We start from the raw sequence: 26,401 nt of genomic DNA on the forward strand, positions 1-26,401 counted from the left end.
TTTGCACTTGCCTTTATTGCATTTCTTCTATTGAATCTTATTGTTTTCAGACCAATTGTCCAATTTATGAAGGTCATTTTGAATTCTAATCCTGTCTTCTAGAGTGCTTGCAACCCTTCCTACCTAGGTGTTATCCGCAAATTTTATAAGTGTATTCTCCACTCTATTATCCAAATAATTAATGAAAATATTGTTTAGTATTGGACCTAGGACAAATTCCTGTTAGACTCCACTAATTACGTCCTCCAAGTTTGACGGTGAACTATTGATAGTATGATAAAGTTCCTCCTCTACCTTGGTGGGTTTTGCGCTTATTGGCGGATTTGCTCACCTCGGAGATTCATGGCAGCCCTCAGTTTGGCCATTTTTGTGAACCCACAGTCCAGGTCAACTCCTCCAGTATCAAGTAGGGAGTTGTGGGAGATAGGGAGAACCTGGGTCCGCACTCTACTCTGGGTTCCAGCCCAGGGCCCTGTGGATTGCAGCTGTCTACAGTGGCTCCTGTAATAGCTGCGTGACAGCTACAACTCCCTGGGCTACTTCCCCATGGCCTCCTCCCAACACCTTCTTTATCCTCACCACAGAACCTTCCTCCTGATGCCTGATAATGCTTGTACTTCTCAGTCTTCCAATAGTACGCCTTCTCACTCTCAGCTTCTTGCACCTCTTGCTCCCAGCTCCTCGCACGCACAACACAAACTGAAGTGAGCTCCTTTTTAAACCCAGGTGCCCTGATTAGCCTGCCTTAATTGATTCTAGCAGCTTCTTGATTGGCTGCAGGTGTTCTAATCAGCCTGTCTGCCTTAATTGTTTCCAGAAAGTTCCTGATTATTCTGGAACCTTCCCTGTCACCTTACCCAGGGAAAAGGGACCTACTTAACCTGGGGCTAATATATCTCCCTTCTATCACTCTTCCTTAGCCAGCTGGCCTGACCCTGTCACAATAGCTACTTTTTGAATATGGTCTTTCAACCAGTTGTGCACTCACCTTATACTAATTTCATCTAAACCACATTTCCCTAATTTGCTTTTGAGAGTATCATGTGGGACTGTGTCAAAAGCCTTATTAAATTCAAGATATATAATCTCTGCTTCCCCCATCCACTAGGCCAGTAACTCCGTCAAAGACGGAAATTAGGTTGGTTTGGCATGATTTGTTCTCGTCAAATCCATGATGGATATTAAATATCACCCTATTATCCTTTAGGTGGTACCCTTAATTAAAAGTCTTCACTTCCTACTGAGTCTGTGGCTTTGCTCCTGATTTCTGTGACAACTAGGTGAATGCTTCTCTGAGAGTCTCAGGAAATCACAGGTACCCACTTTGAGTTGATGTCCAAGGTTCTTCTTTGGACCTGAGCAATAATAGATTACCTGAGTTGCAAATGCTATGATTCACCTTCTGGAGGAATCTTTGGATGTCTCCTTTGAGGCCCACCCAACAGGTAAGGTGGCATTTCCATGCTGGCTTTTAGAGCATGGATATGGTGTTGGAACAGTGAGAAAAGTAACAGGCTCCTGTCCCCCATAATAAGGAGCAGCCATTTGTGAGAAATAAAAGCAAAAAAAAAAAATTTTTTTTGAGACAAAAAAAATTCTAATTCCAGTGAATTCTGTCCCATAACTCAAATCACCTGTAAGCCACCTTCCTCTTTCTCTCCCCTGGTAGAGATAATTTTCTATATTGCCCTTTTCCCTGTGTATATCTCCTCTCACAGACAAGGATGATAGTCTTATCAGTAACTGACAGGGTATTCTTTACCCAGACCATATCCCTGACTGCTAGGCGAGCTGTTGAAGGTATGACTTTCAACATGTGAAACTTATTTAAAGGTAATTTGGTTTTCTGTAGTCTTCTCTTCCCTCTTTTTAGGGCAAGGAGGAAGTATCTAACCTCAGAGAGGTGAGTAGAACCTCTCCTGATGTAGGACAGGATGATTGACCGTCTTTCTTGCTTCCTGGTAGATGGACTCTTATAGCATACTAGTGCTTTTATTTAAGATGGGGAATAAGAGACTGTCTTACCTCACGTTACCACTAAGTAATTTCCCCTTATTAAGCACTTACTATGTGCAGTATAAATGTATTTTCCCAAAGAAGCTTTCAGTCTCTCTCACACACTTTGTGCCAAGCTGCCAGGCAGCCATTTTGGAGTCTAGGCATCACCGGAGGGCAGCGGTGCTCCTATCATCTCACTTTTCCCCAGTCATTCCACTAAAATGCTCCCCATGCTAGAGTGTGAGTTATGTAATTCTGGTTCTATTCCATTTGTGTTTTTCCTTATACTAGAAAAATCCCTAGTCAGCTAGTTAAGACTGTTTTTCCAGCAGTGAAAATCAGACTGAGGGGCCAAGATCTGGCCCCTTATCTTGAGCTGTTGGAAGTTACAAGGCTAAGAAACGGATACAGTTTTTTCAGGTTTCAGAGGAACAGCCGTGTTAGTCTGTATTAGCAAAAAGAAAAGGAGTACTTGTGGCACCTTAGAGACTAACCAATTTATTTGAGCATGAGCTTTCGTGAGCTAGTGAGCTGTAGCTCACGAAAGCTCATGCTCAAATAAATTGGTTAGTCTCTAAGGTGCCACAAGTACTCCTTTTCTTTTAGTTTTTTCAGGGTTTTAATTCTCCTGCCATAGGGCACGACAGTGTGTGTCAAAAGGTGAGTGTAAACACAAGTGTTGTTTCAGAATAGTGTTTTAATATTTGTTTTAGTATTTGTTTTTGGAGTTTGCACATTATGAACATTCATTACACACAATTTCATAGTTATGTTCTCTATTAAAGAGCCTATAGTGTATTCATAAATAATTTTGCAAAACATTTGATTGGGAAACCATTCTGTTTAGTCAATACAGATTTTCTGTATTTTTCTGACACCAATTTGTGTTTAAAATCTGTATGTGTGTGTGTAAACATAATATGGCTGGCTTAAAAAAAAAGTAAAGAGTTCCATACTGATGCTTGAAAAATCTAAACAAATAAAATGTGTTGCTAAACTTCATCTTCTGCTTGTTCCCCACTGAAAGCTACAATGTCATAATTGCTTTTGGTAAGGATTATCATCGAAAGATAAAACCATCAGGTCAGGAATAAGCTCAGTAGGAGATGAACTATTTAGAGAGCTAGATACACAAATCATTTAAAATAACTGTCATCTTGTGTTTTCACTTGGATGAAGATGGCATACACTATTTTTATGTGTAGAAAAATCAACTGTTAGTGTTTCATCATAAAAGGATAGATTGGAAAGGAATACATTTCCTTTTGACTAACAGTAGCCTGTTGTCCAGTACAGTGATCCAGTATGGTCTCTACAAATCACACCATTCTCAGCAATTGTTGCTAGGTAGGATACATTTATTTTCCTTTAGAAAATTGTTGCTGTGATAGACAGCAACTGCTCTGCAGTCCCTCTGGTCATATCGTTCACTTGGATTTTAAGTCTAAGCATCAGGGCTGTAGTATTTAAAGTTTGAGCTGGGGAGATGTTCTAGCTTGGAAATGCTACCACAATCAAAAGAAAAATGAGAAACTTCAGAGTAAAGCTTTATTACTCACTGTTCCTATCAAGTAAGGTAATGTACCTGTACACTTCACCTGACAATAATAACATTTGTGCATCAGCAAAACAAAAAAATGAATATTGAACCAAATGACGTGTGAAGGCATTAAAATTTAGACTCTGCACTTGGATTTTCAAGAATATTTTCCCCCAAGATTCATGTAAGTCGAGGATTGTGCTTACCTAGCCCAAAGAGATAACCCATTCACGCGTGCAGTAGGCAACTAGTCAACTAGAAGATGAAGTATCTCGCCCATTACCTGCCTGAGTTGGATAAATGGATTATCCCATATCAGCCCATATCAAGGCCAATGAGTACTAGAATTGCCACTGGAAGGTCCCAAAGGATGCACAGTGGAGGTGATAGTATTCTGTCCTGTTACCTTGATATGTCAAAAGACATAGTGCTGCAAAAATGAGGCAAATTAATGGCACATGATTATTATTAATAACTTACGTTACATAGCACCATCTGTATGCATTATGTTTGGCAGAGAAGTAAGACAACAAGTTTGTTTCCCGAGGTCTTACAGTTGAAAAATAGACATCTCATAATGAGAGAGAAAAAGAACCAGACACTGCCTGGCAGGTCCAGGCAGTCTGACAAACAAAATGACTTGAAACTTGGGCTATGCCTCTTAAAACTTCACAGGAGTATTTATGTAGGATGTTACCTTCACCTAGTGTCTCTTGAGGCCTGTCAGTGAGGAAGTGCCTTTTCAGAATAGCCAGCACTCATTCTTGAAGTAATCAGCCAGTAGGAAAGGTGCTGCATCTTCCTACCAAGCTGCCAGGTCAAAGAGTTAGTTGCTGTGGGGTGTGACTGGCAGTGGATGGACTGGTAAAGGTCATTGCTCTGTTTTAGTTCTGTTGATTAGCTATGTTCCTTGCATGACTTCTTAGGTGATGGTATAATTTATTATTCATATTAAGATAGTGCCTAAAAGCCCCTATTGTGCTAAGCACTGTACAAAGACTCATTCTTTCACATTTTAATGAATTTACCATTCTTGGACTGACTTTTGACATTCACCTAGGCTGTCAGATACATGTGGGAAGGGACCCCTTTGTCTTCACTGTTTATAGTACTTAGCATGGTGGGACTCTGATCCTTGAGTAGTGTTACCAGATATTACTATGATACAAATATAACTAATCTGGGTGAAATCATAGAAACTGGGGGCCACAATGATTACCTGAAGAGAAACAGTGTGAAGTGTCTTATTTCTTTTATTAAAAAAAACATAATTTTCTAACTTTAGCACCTCAGCCTGGTTTTAAGTGAATATTTAATTTAATCCTAAAAATAATAAAAATTAGATGTGTGACATCCATTGTTTTATGCTGATTTTGTTTTAGAGAGAGGGGGGAGAAAGTTTGTCCTACTTAACAGTTAAGTAAGGCAATGTTAGAATGAACAATGTGGAAGAATGAGCACAGGGTTGAGAATCAGGAGGTCCAGAGTTCTAATTCTAACTCTCACTGATTCACTGGGTAACCTTGAACAACTCACTTCTCCTTCCTGTCTCCCCCTTTTGTATGGTTGATGAGCATGAATTTGTTAATGTCTGTATAGTGGTTTGAACAGGTAACACATTCTAAGTATTACTCTTACTTAGACTCCAATCTGCAGGGGTTTATTAAAGGTATAATTTACCAGAGTAGAAGTATGGAATTCTAACTTCTGTTTTATTCATAAACTAATAGTAAACTGCAGTGAATGAGATAAGTGCACTTGAAGTAAATTAATATTTTATATTTAATACTAGTGCCATCCTTGCTGCAAGTAACTTACTCTGAACAATGTTTTTCTTTAAGTGTTCATGCGTTGTCAGTTAAACCGGTTACAGAAAGGACATGCAACAGATGAATGGTTTCAGCTGAGTTCCCACATACCATTAAAGGGTATTGAACCAGGATCTCTGCGTGTCCGAGCACGCTATTCTATGGAGAAAATCATGCCAGAAGACGAGTACAGTGAGTTTAAAGAGGTATTAAGTTACTTTGACAGTTTAATTTTCCTTGAAAGTTATTTAACATGCAAAATTAAAACATTTAAAATATAACCCATTAAATTAAAGTAATTGTCCAGCCTGGCAGTTTAACAGTGTATGAAGGCTAATGTGTTTGGTATTTCGAGGCTGATCTTAATTATACACCCTTTATGAAATTGTTAATGCACTACTCACCAAGCAATATATAGTGATATCTTCGCAGGAATAGGCTCCTCTTGTCGGTTTGTCTGAAGCTGTGGTATACTAGAATTCTTAATGTTACAAGGTTTAATTTTTCTTTTTAGCTTATACTACAGAAGGAGCTGCATGTAGTCTATGCCTTATCACATGTATGTGGACAGGACCGAACACTATTGGCTGGCATTTTACTGAAGATTTTTCTTCATGAAAAGCTTGAGTCATTGCTCTTACGAACACTAAATGACAGGGAAATAAGCATGGAAGGTACAGTACAAATACGTTAATTCTAAATTTCATTTACTAAAATGTTGGAGAGAAAATTATAGTCCATCACCTACTTTTCCCACTTCGTGAATAAATCCAGCTCTTAGGTGTGCATAACACTTGCATGTGGCAATTTTTTTCTTCCTCCTCCATTCATCCTTTAAAATGAAGTGAAGTTACATATTTATTTCATAATGGTAAAATATTATTTCTTCAGATGAAGCTACGACCTTATTTCGTGCTACCACGCTGGCAAGCACCCTTATGGAACAGTATATGAAAGCTACAGCAACAAGTTTTGTTCATCATGCGCTGAAAGACTCTATTTTAAAGATAATGGAAAGCAAGCAGTCTTGTGAGGTGAGAACTTGGATATATCTAATTATGTTCTGAAACACTTGGCTTTGTTGAAGAAAAAATTATTGTATAGTGGTTGTTCAGATGTTCCGTATTTTGTCTAAATTACTAGCTTTAAGGGAATGTTAACCTTTCTGAAACTAAATTCTGATTCCATCAGAAATCCCAGGAATTAGAAATAGAACTTCTCATGAAAGTGCTTTCTATATTTGGTACTCTTCCTAAAAATGTATTTGAAAAATGTGCACAGCTCTGCTTTTTAATGTAAATTTTAAGGGTTTTTTTAAAAATTGGAGCAATTGTTCTTTCATAATAGATTATAGATTATTCTAGAGGGATAGCTCATCTCCCTCCTAATTTTGAGAATTTCTGGCCAATTCAAGGAGCGATTAGAGTCAGTTTTTGAAGTAATTTTTTATTTAAAACTTCATTGAATTAATTGCTGATTTTTTGCTTGCTGTATTTAAACCTACCCTACTAGTTTCCTCTTTTCACCCAGTGACTTAAGTATAAAGGGATGAGTGAACCCATCCCCAATGAATTAAAATAAATTTTGAGTTTAAAAAAATGGATGATAATGAATGTTTTTATACTTAGTGCTGTGCACGCACTGTTGCCCCTCCACATTTTTGTTTGCCTGCCAGCATTGAAGCATAAGTCCCAAGAGGCTCCACAGCCCTGAGGCTTATGTACAGCAGCACAACGCTTTACCACCATGCCTCAAATCATAATATTTAATTAATTTTGTAGGTGCCTAAATCTGTTGGTATTTTAGAAAAGAAACTTCACTTAACATGCTGATTTTTCTTTTTTGTAGCTAAATCCTTCAAAGTTAGAAAAAAATGAAGATGTGAACACTAACTTAACTCATCTGCTGAGCATACTTTCTGAATTAGTGGAGAAAATATTCATGGCTGCAGAAATATTGCCTCCGTAAGTTAGTGCTTTGTATAAATAGTTCGGATTCGATCAGAAATTTCATTTTGCGTAACTAGCTTTGTTTCTTACAAAAATTGATGTAGCAGCATGCCCTCTGCTCATCTATTGTAAGATTAATTTCCTCAGTTTTTGAGGCTGTGTCTGAGCACATACCAAATTGCCTCTGCATGACAGGGAAAAGCAAAACAGGGTATGCTAGCTCGTGCATGAATTAGCTATTAAACAGTTTCTTTCTTCCTTATTGGAGGAAGAGTACCATCATAACTAGTAAGGGAAAAACTGGTTAGGGGTGAGGAGGGATAAAAATGCCAAAATTCTGTGTTCCCATCGTGGAGGCAGGGATTCTCAGGCTGTTGTGGGGGGACTAGAAACTAGGGACCAATTATAAAGTGGCTGAATTGAACACAACCTTTTCCCCACCTCTTCCTGCTGAAAAAAGGGACATTATGGCATCACTAAAACTATGTGCCTGTGGTGAGATGACACTTTTACTATGAAAACATCTGTACTGATCACCAGTGCTGAAAGTTTAAATAAGAGGTATAGTTTTGGCCTTTTGACACCACTAATTTAGAATAGAGATAGTCATAACACAAGTTCTACTTCAAATTTAAAACCCTGCACTTACTCCATGGTTTAATTGTAAATCAACTTATCTGAAGTTGTCAGCATTATGTGCTTTTTTATCTTCTTTAATCAGTTTATTAGTTTACTGCATCACTAACAATTAATAAATCATAAGCAGGGTCCTGTATTTATCCATGGTCAGATACCACTGAAATTTTTTGTGTGTGTTAGTGATAGTTTCAGCTGCCATCTTGTGTTGTCTCTCCTCCAAGGAACTGTAATTCTCCAATATGTATGTAACAGACTGGAAGAATTTGCCTGGAAGACTCCACTTTGTTCTCAGGTGTTCTTCTTGGGAGAAGGCTAACAACTTGATGTGATTACTTTTAAGCACATCTGTATGTCCCATTGAATTTAAACGGAAGTTCCATTCACCAAATTAAACCTTTCATATAATTAATTTTTTTTAATGGATGAAACACAAACAAATAAGAATGAAAAACATGAGTCTTTAATCAATCCCATTTGTTCTTTGACAAAATGAAGCCCTACTTGAAAGCAGTGATACAAATACTGACAAAGTACCTGTACAAAATATACACAGATGTAACCTTATGTTGGTGAAAGGCTTTCTACGGTATTTGTAAGTGCACATTTATTTATGGCAATAAATATTTTAAATTGCTTAATGTGTAAAGGCTATTAACTCTACTATTTTGACAGGACATTGAGATACATTTATGGGTGTTTGCAGAAGTCTGTACAACACAAGTGGCCAACCAATACCACAATGAGAACCAGAGTTGTTAGGTAAGCTGCTTGTCATTTCATTTGTTTATATGTTATAAAAGTTCAGAAAGAAAAGGTCTTATATTGAGGAAGTGATACACATTGTTAGTACACTAGTTAGTTTAGCTTGAATTGCCTAGTAATTTCAGCATCTGTAATGCATGACACTGAATATTGGATTTTAAAACTTCCAAATAATGCAACAAAATGCAAGTAAATTCAAATTGTTGTGTTACTTTCCTTTTCACATATTTAAAGAGGAAAATATCCTATAGTTGGGTATGAAAAGAGACATTGAGACTGATATGCCTTTGAAACAATATAATTGCATTGTGATAATGTTTGTGGATGTCAGAAAATTAACTTATTACTTCTCGGTAGGCTGTGTAGTAATGCAGTGCAGTCTATTTAAAATTGGTCCACTTATGATAGTAAAATACAAAAGAGAGTTTCTTAATCAAACACACAGATTCATTATAGTTTTGTTATTGCTTACATTTTACAAGGCATTTTCTAAACTGCCAGACAAATGATTGTTTTTTAGGATGTATAAACTGTCTCCAAGGGTTAAAACAGGCACAGCAATAGTTCTGCACAGATGTTTTAATGTCTCGGCCTGTCCACTAACATATTATCACCTTTATTATTACCTTTGGGGTAACTGATCAAGATGGCAAACTTAAGGGGAAAGCTCTGGTTTAGAATGAGAAAGAAAGTGATTACTGATCCTCTTCTGATTAAAAAATATATGAAAGCAGCTGTTTGCAGTTCTCTGTAGGTTGGGAAAACCTTCCTTTGCTAGACAGGTGGCTAAAGAAATGTAAATCTCAGTCTGTCTGCAGAGGTCAAAAATCTCAACCATTTGTATGGTTAAGTGCTGACTCAAAGCTAAGGGAAGTTGTTCTCTGTTCTCAGATCCATTTTAATACTTTTGACTGAGACCTCTTTTTTTACTGCCGTGTTCTTTATGGAACTCTGGGATTTAAGGCAGAGAAAAGGATTTCTTTTCCACGTTGCTGCAAAGAGAACTGTCCTAGGAAATGCAGCACTCGTTCTTGTCAGATTTGCCAGTTCATTATGTTTCAGAGGAGCTCAGTTGCTTGCTTGTAATTTAGACAAACAAATTGGTATGGATAATAGCAGAAACATTCATAGTGGTTGAAAAACTAGGACCAAAACTGGAAAAAAAAAAAAAAAAAGAAATGTTATTTAGGTAGGCTGCATCACTAGGGACCCGATAGTAGAGGGACTAAGGAATGCCTTCGGAGGAATGTCTAAGGACTTAGCGGTTTTGATTAGCAACACTGTTTTTCCTCAATTGTTTGACCTTGGACCTAAGATCTTGGGCTGCAAAGTGGACAAGGGAGAATCAACTTAATGTAGGGAGTCATCTGACAATGTAGAGGTAACAACACTGCGTTTCTTCCATGCTCCAAAAGAAAGTTTGGTGGTTGAAGCAGTGATGGCCACAAGAAAGACTGGGTGCACCAATAACAATGTTCCAGAACACTCAGTGCCAATGCTGATTTACTTGGGTGCTGAACTGACCAATACTGAGCTGAAATACTCAGCTTTGGACGGGAAAGCCAGGCTTTCATGGCTAAAGGCCATGTTGTGTTTTGGAAGGTGCTGTCTGCCTTAGTCATGTGCTTTCCCAAAAACAAGCATCGGGAGCTCAGAAACCCATGCACAAGGATATAGATCTGGCCCGGCATAAGAGCGAGACCAGTCTTCACTGCAGGTGTGATAATAGCAAGATATTCTTAATTAACAAACATATTCACAGCATCTAAGATGACTAGTTAAACTGTTTTAAAGAGATTACTATTTCCACACCACCTTAAATGAATATACAATTTTACGCTAAATACAAAAACTAAATTATTGAATAAATCACTTTTCTCCCCTTTCAGTGGCTTCGTTTTTCTCCGACTGATTTGTCCTGCCATCCTGAACCCAAGGATGTTCAATATCATCTCAGGTGACTATGCACTTCAGACTTTGAATACGTGGTATTGGTACAATAGTTGAAATGAGTTACCTTAATATGTCACTGTGCTCACTATATCTTCCAGGCCAGGCTACTGGCCATTCTTGCTGAATTACATCTTTAATGTTTCATGTTGCTGCTTTGAACACTGTTTGGCCAAAAAAATATTTTAATTGGCTTGATTGGTCTTTTTGTTATCATTCTCATGGTTAAATTTCTAGTACTCAGGCATCAGCAGAAGAAATAGATAAAGCCTATGTTTCTGTCTTAAACACAGTCTCGTTTTAAGAGCCTGTAAAATATGCCCTGCTGTCTTAATGACATATTGTTCAATCTGAACATGATTGGTCTAGTACAGGGGTCCTAAAACTTCATTGCACCGCGACTCCTTTCTGACAGCAAAAATTACTGCATGACCCCAGGAAGGGGGACCAAAGCCTGAGCTCTGCCGCTCCAGGTTGGGGGGCCAAAGCCCAAGCCCCAGTGCTCTGGGTGGGGAGGCCAAAGCCCAAGAGCTTCAGCACCAGGTAAGGGGCCTGTAACCTGAGCCCAGCTGCCGAGGGCTGAAGCCCTCGGTCTTTGGCTTTGGCCCCAAGCAGCGGGGCTTGGGCTTAGGCCCTGGGTGGTGGGGCTCGGACCCACGCCCCAGCAAGTGTAAGACAGCCCTGGTGACCCCATTAAAATGGAGTCGTGACCCGCTTTGGCATCCTGACCCACAGTTTGAGAACCGCTGGTCTAGTAACAATCACAAATTACTTAAACTTTTGTTTTGCCTTCAAATAGTATTTTAATTTTGTTTCATAATTAAATGCCCAGAAACATAAAATTGTCCAGTGGTACCTCGTTCCCTTCCAAAATGTGGAGAGTGACTAAACTTAACCCCTAAAAGCAAGGAAATACAAAGTTTGGGATACATGACACCCCCAGGATGCAATTTAATTCTGCCCTATTTGAGTGATGCCTCAGCCGACCAACGATACACATACTAGAACGCTACACTCTCTTACAAATGCTACAGAACACTTTAGAACAGAACATGTGAGTTGGCAAGGGCCCCCATTCCTGGCTCACCCATAGGAAGAAGGTGCAGGGAGAGGTGTTCCTTCCTGCCAGTGAGTCAGGGAACCCCCTGATCCTGGTTCATATTTGGAGGTCAGGGAGAAGGACTCATTGCCTTCCACTCCTAAACCACTCCCAGCACATGACTTCCCTCCCAACTTCCCTCTCCTTACTCACCTCTCCTATCACCCTCCCTATTTATCTCAATCCCCCTTCCCCTGCAGCCCCAAAACCCTCTTCCTGTATTCTCCCCACTCCTAATCCCTCCCTTCAACCTCCATGTGAACTGCTCTGACATACACTCCTTATTCCCCTTCACTACTCTAAACTCTCCTTCCACCTCATCCCTTCACTCTGCTACAACAACAATAAAACAATGAATGTTATGAACAGTTCATGTTAGGATAACTGAATATCGGGGAACACTTGACCAAATGATCTAGTGACTTGCTCTCTTTTGATCACACTGAGTTCCATTGTTCTGGAAACATGATTATGTTATGCTAAGGGTCTTTCATCTTCCCTTATTTAACCAATGCTAATTTTTTGACAGTATTTCTGAAGTAAAATGAGACTCAGCATATGGATTTTAGAGCAATTTAAAAACTAGAAATGTTGGTCTTGGGGCAAAACTTCAAAAAACAGAATGCAGGCAGAGAGTACGTAATGTGCACAAGACACTTTCCTGAAAATTTCCAAATGTAGGCTCTAACTCAGTGCATAGGTGCAGCTCAGTTTCAGAGACTACAGCACATCTCCTTGAGCGACCTCATTACTGTGACAGCACACTGCCTGGAAACTCTCTTGCTTTAATAGCACCCTAGTTTTGTTGAACATTCACATTTCAATCTCTTTGGTTTGGCATTTTTTCCATGCCAACCTAACCTGCCGAACTGTCAGGTTAATAATTCAGTTTTGCCTTTCAAAAGGGAGGCAGTGAGTACTGTGCACTAGCTGAGAAAAAGGCCAACCAACTGAAATCAGCTGTGGGATGATTAGAGCCATATTTGAGCCCCAGGTGTGTGTAGAAAGCTACAAGAATTTTATTTTAAAATACTGTTTTTTTTAGGGAGCAGTATATCAGGAATCCCTTGCTAAGGTGACCCCAAATTTGAACCACTAACACTTTGCAGCACCCCCAGGATGTACTACAGATTACATGACAATCTGAATAAGTATTGTCATGTAAAAGCCTTTAGAATAGTCCCATTTAAACAAAGTGATACTCAACTTTAATTATAGCAGAGCTGGCTCTCTGCTAATAACCATCTCCTCGTACTAACATTTTCACTGTGTCCCATTTCTGGCAATGGGATGGACGCAAAGAAATCCTAGCTGCTTGAGATATACCTTCAGCACATGAATTCTTGCCTTTTGATTAACGTGCATGTGTTTACTGTACAGATTTACAGATAAAACTTAAGTTGGTATATGATGTCTAGCTTGTATTCCTTTTTCCGTTGAAAGAAAATGGGCATGGTTAGTCATTTTTAATTTAAAATATAATTTAGTAGCCAGAGTTACGTGACACTGCAGGATCACTTGCATGTGGATATAAAATAAAGAGCTCCAGTGTCGTCATTCTCTTTAGGTATATTCTTGAACTGAAAAACATTCATTAATCTGATGATGAAGCACTATCCTGCTGAAAAGAAAAGTTCCAATTTTTATGGAAGTTTTTCGGTTTTTACTTAACACAGAAAGGCTAAATGTCCATCTCTAGCAGCCTTTTCAGAAATCACTACTTTTTCATTTGAGTGTGTGAGGAGTGTATCCAAGGATGGTGGGATTTTCCCCCCACAGGTAGAAAAAACTATCCACTGCTGTAGGAAGTCTGGTTTGAAAATGCCACATTGATTTCCTTTAATGCCCCCCTCCCCATGCAATTCTGTTTGCAGCCACTTTATTTTGGTTGTAATACCAGGATCACTCTTTGAGTATTGGATAGAAAATTAATATTTTGACATGACCAACTGTACAAGATTTTAATTGTAGTTTCAATTGAAATCAGCTGTGAATGTGTTTCTCTCAGATTCTCCTTCTTCCACTGCTGCAAGAACACTGACGCTGGTCGCCAAGTCTGTGCAGAACTTAGCAAATCTGGTTGAGTTTGGAGCTAAGGTGACTATGAATAGTTAAACTGTAATTAAAGACTGTGAAATCTTTGCCATATATAGCATAGGTCAAACAAGTTCTAAAAACAATGATTGTCCATTTAGTGAGGTGTATTCTAATGTTTAAGTTAGTTTGGTCCACATGGTATGAAAGTTTAACCCCAGTTATAAAATATTTCAGATATACAAAATCTTTGTTCCCAAAAGCAAGCAAATGCTTTCATTGAGATGATTTCAGAAGCAAATCAATTTCCCTCTTTCTGGAGGTGCTGATTTTTTCAAAAAGCTTTGCTTGCATAGTGTATGCCAGAAGTGCTCACTACAAATCATTACTAAATTTAGGGGGAGAAACTGCAAGTCTCCCTCTTGATATGTTCCGATCTTAAGTCCCATGAGTAAATGGAGTGTTTCATGTAAGCCTCTTATATTCATCTTTTGGTTGGTTATTTTGGTTTCTGTTCTGTGAGCATTTCCTTTCTTAATTGTGCTAAAGTCTACAGATCTGTTACATTTGTCCTTCCTCCTCCTCCTGGCTGTGGGGCAGGAACAATCTTGTCAATCACTGGCAGCAGAGGATTGCTCTGCCTGCTGAAGTTCCCTTCACTGGAGACAATTTCCGCAGCTAGGATAATTTAGCTCTGCTTTCGTAAATTACAGATTGTGTAAACTATAGTTTGAGGAAAAGGCATGACAGCTTCTGCTACAGAATGTGAGAAATTTTCCCTAATGAAAACAAACCTACATCTTCATATGGTAATTTCTATGTTTGCTCTGGATGCCAAATTATCTCCAGGGCAGACTGGATCTTTGGACTTTACTTACTCAAAGAAAGGAATTTTTCAGGTGAGAACAGAAATTTTCCTAGACTTCATTGTGCTAAAGTCTACAGATCCATTACAATGGGATTTTCACAGTAACGTGCTTCAAGGTTGGGAAGTGGGATCATCTTTTAAATATGGACATCCAAAATAGGTTATATTATATATTGTCCATCTCCTCCTGGACACTAGGTCCGGAGAAGACTTATTCCAATAAATGGCATTGGCTAAAAGATTGGATTGACCATTAAATAGAACATGGGTGAATGTATGTATTGATGGCCACGTAGCTACCTAGCAGATATCAACCCAGGAGACATGCCTTCTCTGTCCAGAGATTCAGTGCTGCGAAGGACTGGCTTTTTATGCTTGACAGAAGGAAAAATATTTCTTGAATTTACTTTTGTAAATGAATGTTATGACAGTGGTGAGGACTATTTGTCTGAATTAAAAGCACAATACTGAATCTCCTCCAAGAAAGCTCCGGACTTGAAAACTCACCTGATTGGAGATCGTAGCTATCGGAGGTTTAATGTTAATGGATAGGAAGTATGATACGTCCTGCAGAGTTTCAGTCTGGACAGTTCTGTAATGAGAATGAGGTTTCATGCTCTGTGACCTTGTTGGATTGTTGCCTTAAGGAAGCATTTAATTTTGGGATTTGTTACACACAATAAACCCCCCTTCCTTTTCTTGAGCATGCTTTAATTGCATTATAATACAGCAACTTGACCTTTTTGCTTGGATACTTTCATATACCCACATCAAGTCCCTTCTGGAGGAACTAAAGGTCATGTTTCACTGGTTTAACACAGTAGCTAAACTGCAGACTTTGCATCAGCCAGTAGAATAGAATACGTTCTATTTGTTGATTTTTTTTTTTTTTTTTTTAAGGTCAGTGGGAGTGATATGTGCTTCATCCAGGTATCCATTCTGAATCTGTCTGGAGCTGGGTGGATAATTGGTTTTGCAATTACAGACCCTTGTGAGATAGACCTGATTAACCTAGCACTGGACCTTCTGGCATCTGAGGGTCATAGCCTCTTCAACCAGAAAGTCATAACATCACTTCTGTTTTCTCCTTCCTATCTTTGGTATGATACTGTGGAGCAGTAGAAAACGTTGGAAATCGTATGGCAGATACCTTGCCCAGCTTTACGAAAGAGGTCATTCACCATCTTGCATCCAAGATCCTGATACGTGGAGAGGGCACAGTGTACTTTACAGCTGTTTTCAGGTGCAAAGAGGTCAATCGCCAGCCCACAAAATTGATTTATGAGTGAGGGTACTTCTGGATACAGGTTCCACTTTGCTCAATCCAACTTCTGCCATGTAAGCTTTGGTTCATCTCCCCCTTGATGGGCAGTGCACATAGAGATAGGCAACTTTCTTCTGCCCAGGAGAGGATAAATTTATTTTCATTTCTGGGGTAGGTCTGTGATCCTGTTCTTCCTAGTTTGTTTATGACATGTTAACTGTCACAGTCAGAACAAATCTGTTATGCATGAAAGGAGCAGTGCTCCAAGACCTCAGTGAATCATTGTGTTCCAGCTGATGGATGCTGTGCACTCTCTCTGGTATCTATTCCCTGGTGTTAATTGAGACTTGAATGAGCCCCCTTCATTATCTCCAATTGGCATCTGAGGATCACTTTGTGTGGCTCTCTGACGTTCAACTAAATTTGATTCTCTGCACTCAGTCGAGGGGGAGTGGAGAATATATAATTGGAATTGGCTGTCTGCCAGCAGATGTGATCGGGTAGGATTTGGAGGGGATAACAGGTTTTACTGGATACGTTTCTCATACACCAGGTTCCAATAAGAATTTAATTTTTGTTTCTGTGACTTTTCCTTTATAGCCAGTTTCAGTTCTTCTTCTTCTTCTTCTATCCTTATACCTGCTATAATTCATCATCATCTTAGGTCTGCGATTGACTTCCCTGGCACCATGTGTCTGTCTTTATCATGAATTCAAAATTGAATCAGAGTGTCTTTCAGCTCTCTCTGTACATAGTCCTGATCAGAAAAAATGCCCATGATGAGATGAAAGTGAATTTTCTTTTTCCTTTAAGCCACTATTAATACAACTATGATCCTGCAAGAGACACTGATTCTGGAGTGGGAGGGGGAAGCTGTCATCCCTATATAAAACGGAAGAATTTTATGTGGGATACTAAAAAGGGAAGTGACAATAAACCTCCTGTGGGAACTTATTCAGATGTTTCAGAAAGAGCCCTGCTGTTTGTTCCTTATTGTCTCCGGCCAGGAATAGAATGTGGAACCAGTTGCTTAGCTTTGATCTGACATGGATGATGGATAGGAATGTTGTGGCATTTCCCCAGGTTGCTTGAGATTGGAAATGGGACAAAAATCATCTTGTGATTCTTGCAGAACTCCATAATGTACCCACTTCTCAACAATGTCTAGTGACCTCATTTTGACCAAAGTTATAGGTAGCCATTTTGCTCCCAAATTAAAAGCCCAGCTGGGGGCCTAGCAACTGAGAGCAGCTACTGTCTTCTCCTCAGCACACTTACTCTAACTACCACTTGTGGAGTGATATTGTCTCTTGTTTTACTTCAGGACTGCTTCAACTTGTTATATGACCAGTATTCGTTTCTATAGCATTGGCAAGAGCCAGGATTGTAAATCAGCTTTTCCAGTGATGCTAAATACGCTCAGCTTTCCATAAAGTTTCCATTGTATCACTAAGAGAGCTAGGAACTGATTTGCCTTATGATCTGACTTCAGGGACCAGAATCCCACATATCTACTTGAGGTAGATTGGTATCCCACTGTCTTTTTCAGGTTGAAGCTGTTAGTCTATGAAATTTTTAAGGCTGAGTGGGACCATGCTTACAGTATTGTCCATCCATGTTATCGTTGTTCCTGAAAGCTTGGGAGGAACTTAGTGTATCAAATGAAGGTTCTTTTGTTCGTTTGTTTTGTTTTTGTTTTCTGTTTGGTTTTGAGGCCACTTATTTTCATGCCCAAAGAAGCGGCTGAATTGATGCCTGCCTCTGAAGGAGACACTCTCTCATGTAAAAACCTGTCCTCTGAGAAACACTGAGTCCCTGATTACCAGGGAAAATAGTCACTTTCACCTTTAATAGTGACACCAGGTTGAATTTGGACAGGTATGCACTGAGAAACTTTCTGTCCTTATAAAACGGAGGCCAGGGATATAGAAAGAAAAAAGTGGTCAGCCAAGAGGCTCCTAATTGTCTGATTGTTTTTCTGCATATGGGTTGCTGTCTCTCTTGTCATTGCACGGGTAGCTGCTGGAGGAGAAAGTAAAGCTAGTTGAGGCATAGTAACCTGCTGTAGAAGCTCGGAAAAGTATCATGGACCTAAGGGCATGGTGACCCCACAGCAGCAGCTGGAAACAATAGCCCAATAGTTAGGGTATGGGCAACTTGCAGTGGCAGTTGGCGGCAACAGCTGAATAGTTTACTTATCTTTTAGGTGTGGCAGAAAATCCCAATCCCTCTATTGTATCTTTCCAGGGAGCATGAGGCCTGGCGTGCTGAGGCCGCTCCTGCATCTTGCTCAGCAGAGTCAGCCTCACTAACATATCTAGCTCCTTTTCTGCCCAGGGGAGGAGACTAAGTGACCCTATCTAGACTGGGCTGAAGGGTGGAGTAAATTGGACATAGCCATCTGAGCTCCCAAGTGAGACACTCACGAAGGGGATGAAGCAGAAAATACAAAACTTTCTTTTTTGCCTTTGGCTTTCCTGGTCTAGCTCACTCCCTAAAGGCACCAGCCACTGCAAATGCCACTGAGGGGACAGTCTCTCCAAAGGCAAATGCAGCAGCTGAGAATTAGACATATTATTGAGCTAATCATTAGTCAATTTACAATAAAGTTTGGAATTTCTCTCAGGAAAGCTCAGCAGCAGAGAGGTCTGGCTGAGTTGCTGGGGGCGCCAAAAACAATGGAGGAATCTTGTGGGGAGGGATAGCTCAGTGGTTTGAGCATTGGCCTGCTAAACCCAGGGTGAAGGGGCCATTTAGGGATCTGGGGCAAAAACTGGGGATTGGTCCTGCTTTGAGCAGGGGGTTGGACTAGATGACCTCCTGAGGTCCCTTCAAACCCTGATATTCTATGATTCAAGGAATGGGACAGTCTTCTGTTGCAAGCAACTGACAGTTCTGATTCAGTTCCCAAACTGCAAACGGTCTGAAATACCATTGTAATGGATCTGTGGACCGTAACACGTTGAAGAATGATATCAAGCTGTTTTGACCTTTTTAATACACCCTTGTTTTAACACAAGAAAGTACTTTGAAATTTAACCATTATTAAAAGGAAAAAAACAAGATATTTAGTCCCCAGATATAAAACATTTCTTATTGCTGTTGTGTATTGTGGATATTGCCTGGAACATGTTTCAAAACTGAATAATTCCAAACATATAGCACAGCCAGCATATGCCTACAGGCAAACTCTATATGAATACATCTGGAGTGCAAAGACTGCAATAGCAAATTAAAGTTATTTAATGTTGTTCAAACTGGAGTAGCAACTAGAGAATTGAAGGCACAAATAGAAAGTGAACCCAACCCATTCTGAAATTATGTGCAAAGTCTTAGGCTCCACAAACTATTGACTATTAATTGTAAGTAGGTATGTATGATTAAATTGGTATCTATTTATTCTAATGATACTTTTTAAATTTTAGGAGCCCTACATGGAGGGAGTAAATCCATTTATCAAGAGTAACAAACATCGCATGATCATGTTTTTAGATGAACTTGGGGTAAGAGTGTTATAAATTTTACAATCCGTGTGAGAAGTTGTATAGATTTATACCTATCAAAGAATAATGTAGTAACAAATCTTAAAGGTTCTCATTAAATACCTCTGAAATCCAGCAACTTCTGAGTATTGTCTCAAACGCCCTGGTTAGAGGGTATATTGTTAACTTAAAACTTATCTTTAAGGTCTCAATTCAGAGACCATGTAGATCACTGATCTTAGTTTAGTGTGCCATGCCAACGTATGTTGTACGGATATCTGACCCACAATAGAACACCACTGCAGACATGAATTGAAGCAGGCAGATCTTTTTTCTTTACAATATTGCAAAGATTTACCAAAAACACATCTTGCAAAACCATATATTAAAAAATAAATACTCTTGCCTGTAGGCTGGCAGCGTGGATCCATTGTAGAGGTTAGCACGTCTGACCCTAATAGAAGAAAAAAAGTTGAATGTTAAAAAGCTGAATGCTTGTCTTAACCTGCCAACTTAAGACAATCTATGCATTATTCTAAATTTCAAGGTTTAAAGAGAATTGAGATTTACAAATCACTTTAAATCAAACCATGTAACTTAATACAATGCAAATGCTAGAACAGGAGTAGCGGTGCGTGTAAGACGTTACTTTTCAGGAATCTCAGTTTTAGAGGACTGATTCAGGAAAGCATAAAAAATGTGCCTAACTGCTTTGCTGAATAGGGATGCTGTCATGAATCAGAGCCTAAATAAGTAACTTTGGAAGATACTTCTTACTAGTTTTTTGATACATAGTCAATAGAAATTGCTGTTTACAAGGAATACTCAGGTTGCTGTGTAGTAAGTCACATTACAATTAAGGGCAAATAGTTGTTTTTAAATACTAGGTTACTGTATATGTCTAAAGACTTGGAACCTCTTGATTTTCAATAAATAATTTTAATATGTACATATACATTTGAATCACTGATTATTATTTTAATGGTATCTGATTACTGTATATCTGGTCCATTACTATATTCATTAACATGCCCATTAATTTCTGCTCTCCCATTTTTGCTGTTGCTATCTTCAAATGTAGAAAATTAAATAAATGGATTCATCATCTCTAGCTTCAGGGGAAGAGGTACAAAGGATGAAAATGCCACCCAGAGAATCCCTTGCTAGCCAATTCAAAGAGGTAGCATAGATTGCAACACCAGATCATTTTCCTTTCAACTGAAAGAGAAATTGATGCATTAGTGATGAGCAACACTGGAGTGGCCATTCCAGTTAAGTACAGGGGTTGCAATATAGAAGTAGGCTCTAACTACATTCAAATACCTTTTTAAAAGCAAAATAATAATAATGGTGGAGTGGGAGTGAATAGTTGGTATCAGAGCATGGGTAGAAGACTTGGCTGACTGAGAATAATATGATGAATGTAATGATGTAACTGCCTGCAGTATTGAAAGTAATGTGTTACACAATACAGTTGATTAGTGGAGAGAAGTGTCATGGAACTTCCTTTGCTATTTTATGAATACTTATGAATTCTAAACACACTTTTATAATTCTTGTTAAAGAATGTACCTGAACTTCCAGACACTACAGAACACTCTAGAACTGACTTGTCTCGTGATCTAGCAGCCTTACATGAGATTTGTGTGGCACATTCAGATGAACTTCGGACACTCAGTAATGAGCGAGGCGTAATGCAGGTAAGAGTTGTTATAGCAGAAAACCCTCATCTCAGATAGTTGACATTTTTTACAATAAGCATTGATGCAAATTTAATAATACTTATTTGATACTTCTGTACTAAGCAGTTAAGATAAATAGCTTCAGATAGGTTACTTCATCAGTATAATGTTATGAGGATGAGGTAGCTCTAAAGGTAAATATTATTCTGTTCATAAGTTTCTCACTCAAAATGGCTAGAAGTGCTCTTTAGCAAAACCAAAAAGTCTTTTAAGTGCCTAGAAGAGGCCTGCTTACCAGAAACCAGTTTTCCCTCTCTGATAGGTTCTGTGGGCTACTAGTATGGTATATGTTTTTTGCTATTTAGAAAAGTGAATATTTTATTTTATCTTTTCAACCACTATTTCACTTCAGTTTTTTGGTTTGCATTAATTTTGAAAGCAAAAGTTGTAAGCTTTTCTTTTCCAGTAAGAAAACTCTCTGGGCCTTCAAGAATTGTTCTGCTTAAACTTTATAATATAAATTATAATAATTAGGGCTGTCGATTAATACCAGTTAACTCACGTGATTAAAAAAAATTTATCACAAAAAAATTAATCGCGATTAATCGCAGTTTTAATCACACTGTTAAACAATAGAATACCAATTGAAATTTATTAAATATTTTGGATGTTTTGCACTGTAAAAATTATAAAAGAAATAGTATTTTGCAGTTCACCTCATACAAGTACTGTAGTGTAATCTCTTTGCCATGAAAGTGCAACTTACAAATGTAGATTTTTTTTATTTTTTTTTTGAGTGCAGGTAACAAAAAAAAAAAATGTAAAACTTCAGAGCCTACAAGTCCACTCAGTCCTAAGTCTTGTTCATCCAATTGCTGAGACAGACAAGTTTGTTCACATTTACAGGAGATAATACTGCCCTCTTCTTATTTACAATGTCACCAGAAAGTGAGAACAAGCATTTGCATGGCACTTCTGTAGGTATTTATGTGCCAGAAATGTACCTTCATGCTTTGGCCACCATTCCAGAGGACATGCTTCCATGCTGATGACACGCATTAAAAAAAATTATGCGTTAATTAAATTTGTGACTGAATTCTTTGGGGGAGAATTGTATGTCCCCTGCTCTATTTTTAGACACATTCAGCCGTATATTTCAAGTTATAGCAGTCTCAGATGATGACCCAGCAGATGTTGTTCATTTTAAGAACAATTTCACAAAACACAAAGAAGGTACCAATGTGAGATTTCTAGAGATAGCAACAGCACTTGACCCAAGGTTTAAGAATCTGAAGTGCCTTCCAAAATCTGAGAGGGACAATGTGTGGAGCATGCTTTCAGAATTCTTAAAAGAGCAACACTCCAATGCAGAAACTACAGAACTCAAACCACCAAAAAAGAAAATCAACCTTCTGCTCGTGGCATCTGACTCAGATAATAAAAATGAACATGTGTCGGTCCGCACTGCTTTGGATTGTTATCAAGCAGAACCCGTCATCAGCATGGACAGATGTCCAATGGAATGGTGGTTGAAGCATGAAGGGACATATGAATCTTTAGCGCATCTGGCACGTGAATATCTTGCGATGCCGGCTGCAACAGTGCCACGAGAACGCCTGTTCTCACTTTCAGGTGACATTGTAAACAAGAAAGCGGGCAGCATTATCTCCTGCAAATGTAAACAAACTTGTTTGTCTGAGCAATTGGTTGAACAACAAGTAGGACTGAGTGGACTTGAAGGCTCTAAAATTTTACATTGTTTTATTTTTGAATGCAGGGTTTTTTTGTACATAATTCTACATTTGTTAAGTTCAACTTTCATGATAAAGAGATTGCACTACAGTACTTGTATTCGGTGAATTGAAGAATACAATTTCTTTTGTTTTTTTCCAGTGCAAATACTTGTAATAAAAAATAAATATAAAGTGAGCATTGTACGCTTTGTATTCTGTGTTGTAATTGAAATCAATATTTTTGAAAATGTAGAAAACATCCAAAAATATTTAAATGGTATTCTATTATTGTTTAATAGTGCGATTAAACGTGATTAATTTTTTTAATCACTTGACGGCCTTAATAATAATATAATTATAATATAATATTCATTTTAACTTTCACTGCCCTGAGCAATCTCAGATTTCCACAGATGATAAGTAGTATTCGTCTTTGGATTACTAAGTGCAAAGAGCAGTCTTTTTATTATTGGAGTTCCCCCACTAGGCAATTCTAGTTACTACACTGTATGAAACAAGTATTGCTGGCTGCTATAGTGGAGTGTACAGACAAGCATAATTTAATTAGTCCAAGTACTGCCTTCTCATGTCCTGTATAAGCTGTTTGTGAAAGACAACTGGAAAATACTTCACTTCCATGCCACCAGTTCAAATCCAGTCCTGGTTAAAACCAAATTTCAGTGGCCTATGAGAAAAGTCAGTCAATCCACTATATTGACTAACATGTATAGCCAGCTGTGTCTGGGGTCCCAGGGAGTGACACTGAAGTTACAAAACTGCAAAGAATGGGGCAGACAATCCCCAAAGCTGGTGGATAGTTCAATACTTAAATTTACCAAACCAGCACAAAACAGCTTCTGTAATACCTTACTGGTTACCTAGAAGCCAACAACACAGTTTCCTTAAAGCAACCCAGCCTTAGACCTCCACCCAGACACCCAAGTCAAATATGATGAGGATTACTGAAAATCTTATTTATCATATAAGAAAGTTCTACCAATCCCAAAGGATTGGACACATTACCTCTCAGGTTAATGAATACTTCAGATCTTACCCAAATACACCCTTATAGCTAATTCTTATTAACTAAACTAACATGTATTAAAAAAAGAAAGAGTATTGGTTAAAAGATCAATTTCCATACAGACATGAGTACCATTCTGAGATCAGATTCATAGTCGAGATGGTGAGCTTTGTAGTTGCAAAGAGTTCTTTCAGAATTAGTCCGTAGGTTATAGTCCAATGGCCATATTCAGGATGATCCAGATAGGACTCACTGACAGAACAAGAAGCGATGGCCTGAAGTTGCAGTGAGGGAGGTCTAGGTTGGATATTAGGAAACACTATTTCACTAGGAGGGTGGTGATGCACTGGAATGGGTTACCTAAGGAGGTGGTGGAATCTCTATCATGAGAGGTTTTTAAGGCCTGGCTTGACAAAGCCTTGGCTGGGATGATTTAGTTGGTGTTTGTCCTGCTCTGAGCAGGGGATTGAACTAGATGACCTCCTGAGGTCTCTTCCAACCTTAATATTCTATGATTCTATGACTGAAGATCTCAGTCTTATGACTTAAGCTTCCCCTGCATGAAGCATCAAGCAGATCTGAGATAAAAGGATCAGGACCCAAGGGGTTTTTATACCGTTTCAGGCCTTCTCTCGACAGCTCGGAGTCCTTAGGCAAACAATAGGACTTTGGAGACTTTGAAGTAGACCTATTTCCTAAGCATCACCGATAATTAGCGACACGGATTAACATAAGGCAATTTATACGTTGGGCAGTTTGTCACAAATTTTAGAGAGACATGTAGACAATGACATTATTTCACCCAAGATTTATCTAAATGTTAATATTCTCTTTTGATCTCTGAGCAATAGCTATGGTGACAGACAGGAACTGTCTGTTTACATCGCTAACATCTAACAAGATATAAGTAAACATATACAATTAGTATCACCTCTAATTCACTAACAATACAGGTTTGCATTTCGAAATTCTAGCCTATCTAACATGGAATAGCCCTAATTATCATTTGCATACTTTTCTAACATATCTCTAAAGGTTAGCTCTGGGTCATTTATCCTGCAGGATGTTTAAGCCTTTCTGGCCATGCGTTACACTTTGTATAAGATTCATTGCAATTATATAACAGTGGTAGCAACAATGATTTGTGTGGTCATTCTCTAATCAGATAACATCACACCAGCTAATTAACTATACTTGCAGTTTGGTGTTCATAATGTTCAATAGACCAAACCTGAGCCAAAAGTATCGTCAAAAGACAAAGCAGTATGGTTAGGGCCCTACCAAATCCACAGCTGTGAAAACGTGTCACGGACCGTGAAATCTGATCTCCCACCATGAAATCTGGTCTTTTGTGTGCTTTTACCCTGTACTATACAGATTTCACGGGGGAGACCAGTGTTTCTCAAATTGGGGTCCTGACCCAAAAGGAAGTTGCAGGGGGGGGGGTCACAAGATTATTTTAGGGGGGCGGCCCTTACTTCTGCACTGCCTTCAGAGCTGGGTGGCCAGAGAGTGGCAGCTGCTGACCAAGAGTCCAGCTCTGAAGGCAGCAGAGGAGAAGTAAGGGTGGCAATACCACACCAGGCCATCCTTACATCTGCCCTGCTGCTGGCGGTGACTCTGTCTTCAGAGCCGGGCTCCCAGCCAGCAGCCACTGCTCTCTAGCTGCCCCACTCCGAAGATCACGCCACTGCCAGCAGCAGTGCAGAAGTAAGGGTAGCAGTACCGCAACCCCCCACGCGCACACACTAACCTTGTGTTGCAACCTCTCCACACAACTCCTTATTGGGTCAGAACCCCTACAATTACAACACCATGAAATTTGAGATTTAAATAGCTGAAATAATAAAATTTATGATTTTTAAAATCCTATGACCGTGAAATTGACCACAATGGACGGTGAATTTGGTAGGGCCCTAAATATGGTATAGGAAAGAAAGTAATACATCACTAATCCTTCTCAGAAAGTGAATTCGTGTAGTGTGTTCAGTTCACCTTACACAGAAGATATGCTTCCCAAATGCCTACCTTAAACCAGCCATCTTTTATAGCATGGCTGTTTGCGAGTTGCAGAGCACTGTTCATGTCACTTAAAGTTTAACTAGCCAGCTTGTGCCAGCATTGTCTTTGGTGCCTTCCTGTACTTCCCATCTTTTGTTTGAAATATTAAATTCCAAATGTTAAGGGGCATAAAGATGGTCCTTAATACAAACCATCCATACATTTTACATTATTTCCTTGTACCTCATTGTACCTTTGTTTCACATAATGCTCATCATCCATCTATTTTTGACATTTTTGTATTTTCCTAAGCAAGTGCTGAGCTATACTTGCCCAGGGCATTGTGGGATATAAGCCTTAGCACAAGTGAGCAAGAATAAGCAGTACAATTTAATATTGCTAACCAAGACACACACATTATATTAATGCCATGCTCATAATAGCTATTAATATGGTGTGTGGGTGTGTATATAATGTATATGTTTTGGCTAACAATTATTACAATAATCATCAGTGAAAGTCTTGACGAAGGAAAAGACAAGGGTCAAACTAGTAAGGCAGGATAGGG

At 38.9% G+C, this 26,401-nt stretch overlaps 1 protein-coding gene across 2 annotated transcripts in view; it reads left to right on the forward strand.

Annotated features, from left to right (window-relative positions):
* RASA1 (RAS p21 protein activator 1) overlaps window positions 1-26,401 on the forward strand; it is a 124,149-nt gene that overhangs the window by 95,946 nt on the left and 1,802 nt on the right. For both annotated transcript variants that reach the window (XM_048851924.2, XM_075128561.1), the window contains exons 16-24: window positions 5,380-5,552; window positions 5,861-6,020; window positions 6,238-6,380; window positions 7,195-7,310; window positions 8,607-8,693; window positions 10,586-10,653; window positions 13,754-13,842; window positions 19,337-19,414; window positions 20,959-21,093. In XM_048851924.2, coding sequence (XP_048707881.2) covers window positions 5,380-5,552; window positions 5,861-6,020; window positions 6,238-6,380; window positions 7,195-7,310; window positions 8,607-8,693; window positions 10,586-10,653; window positions 13,754-13,842; window positions 19,337-19,414; window positions 20,959-21,093 — 1,049 coding nt within the window. The remainder of the gene's footprint in view (window positions 1-5,379; window positions 5,553-5,860; window positions 6,021-6,237; window positions 6,381-7,194; window positions 7,311-8,606; window positions 8,694-10,585; window positions 10,654-13,753; window positions 13,843-19,336; window positions 19,415-20,958; window positions 21,094-26,401) is intronic.

Source organism: Caretta caretta, chromosome 5 (assembly GCF_965140235.1).
Source record: "Caretta caretta isolate rCarCar2 chromosome 5, rCarCar1.hap1, whole genome shotgun sequence".
NCBI classification, from domain to species: Eukaryota; Metazoa; Chordata; order Testudines; family Cheloniidae; genus Caretta; species Caretta caretta.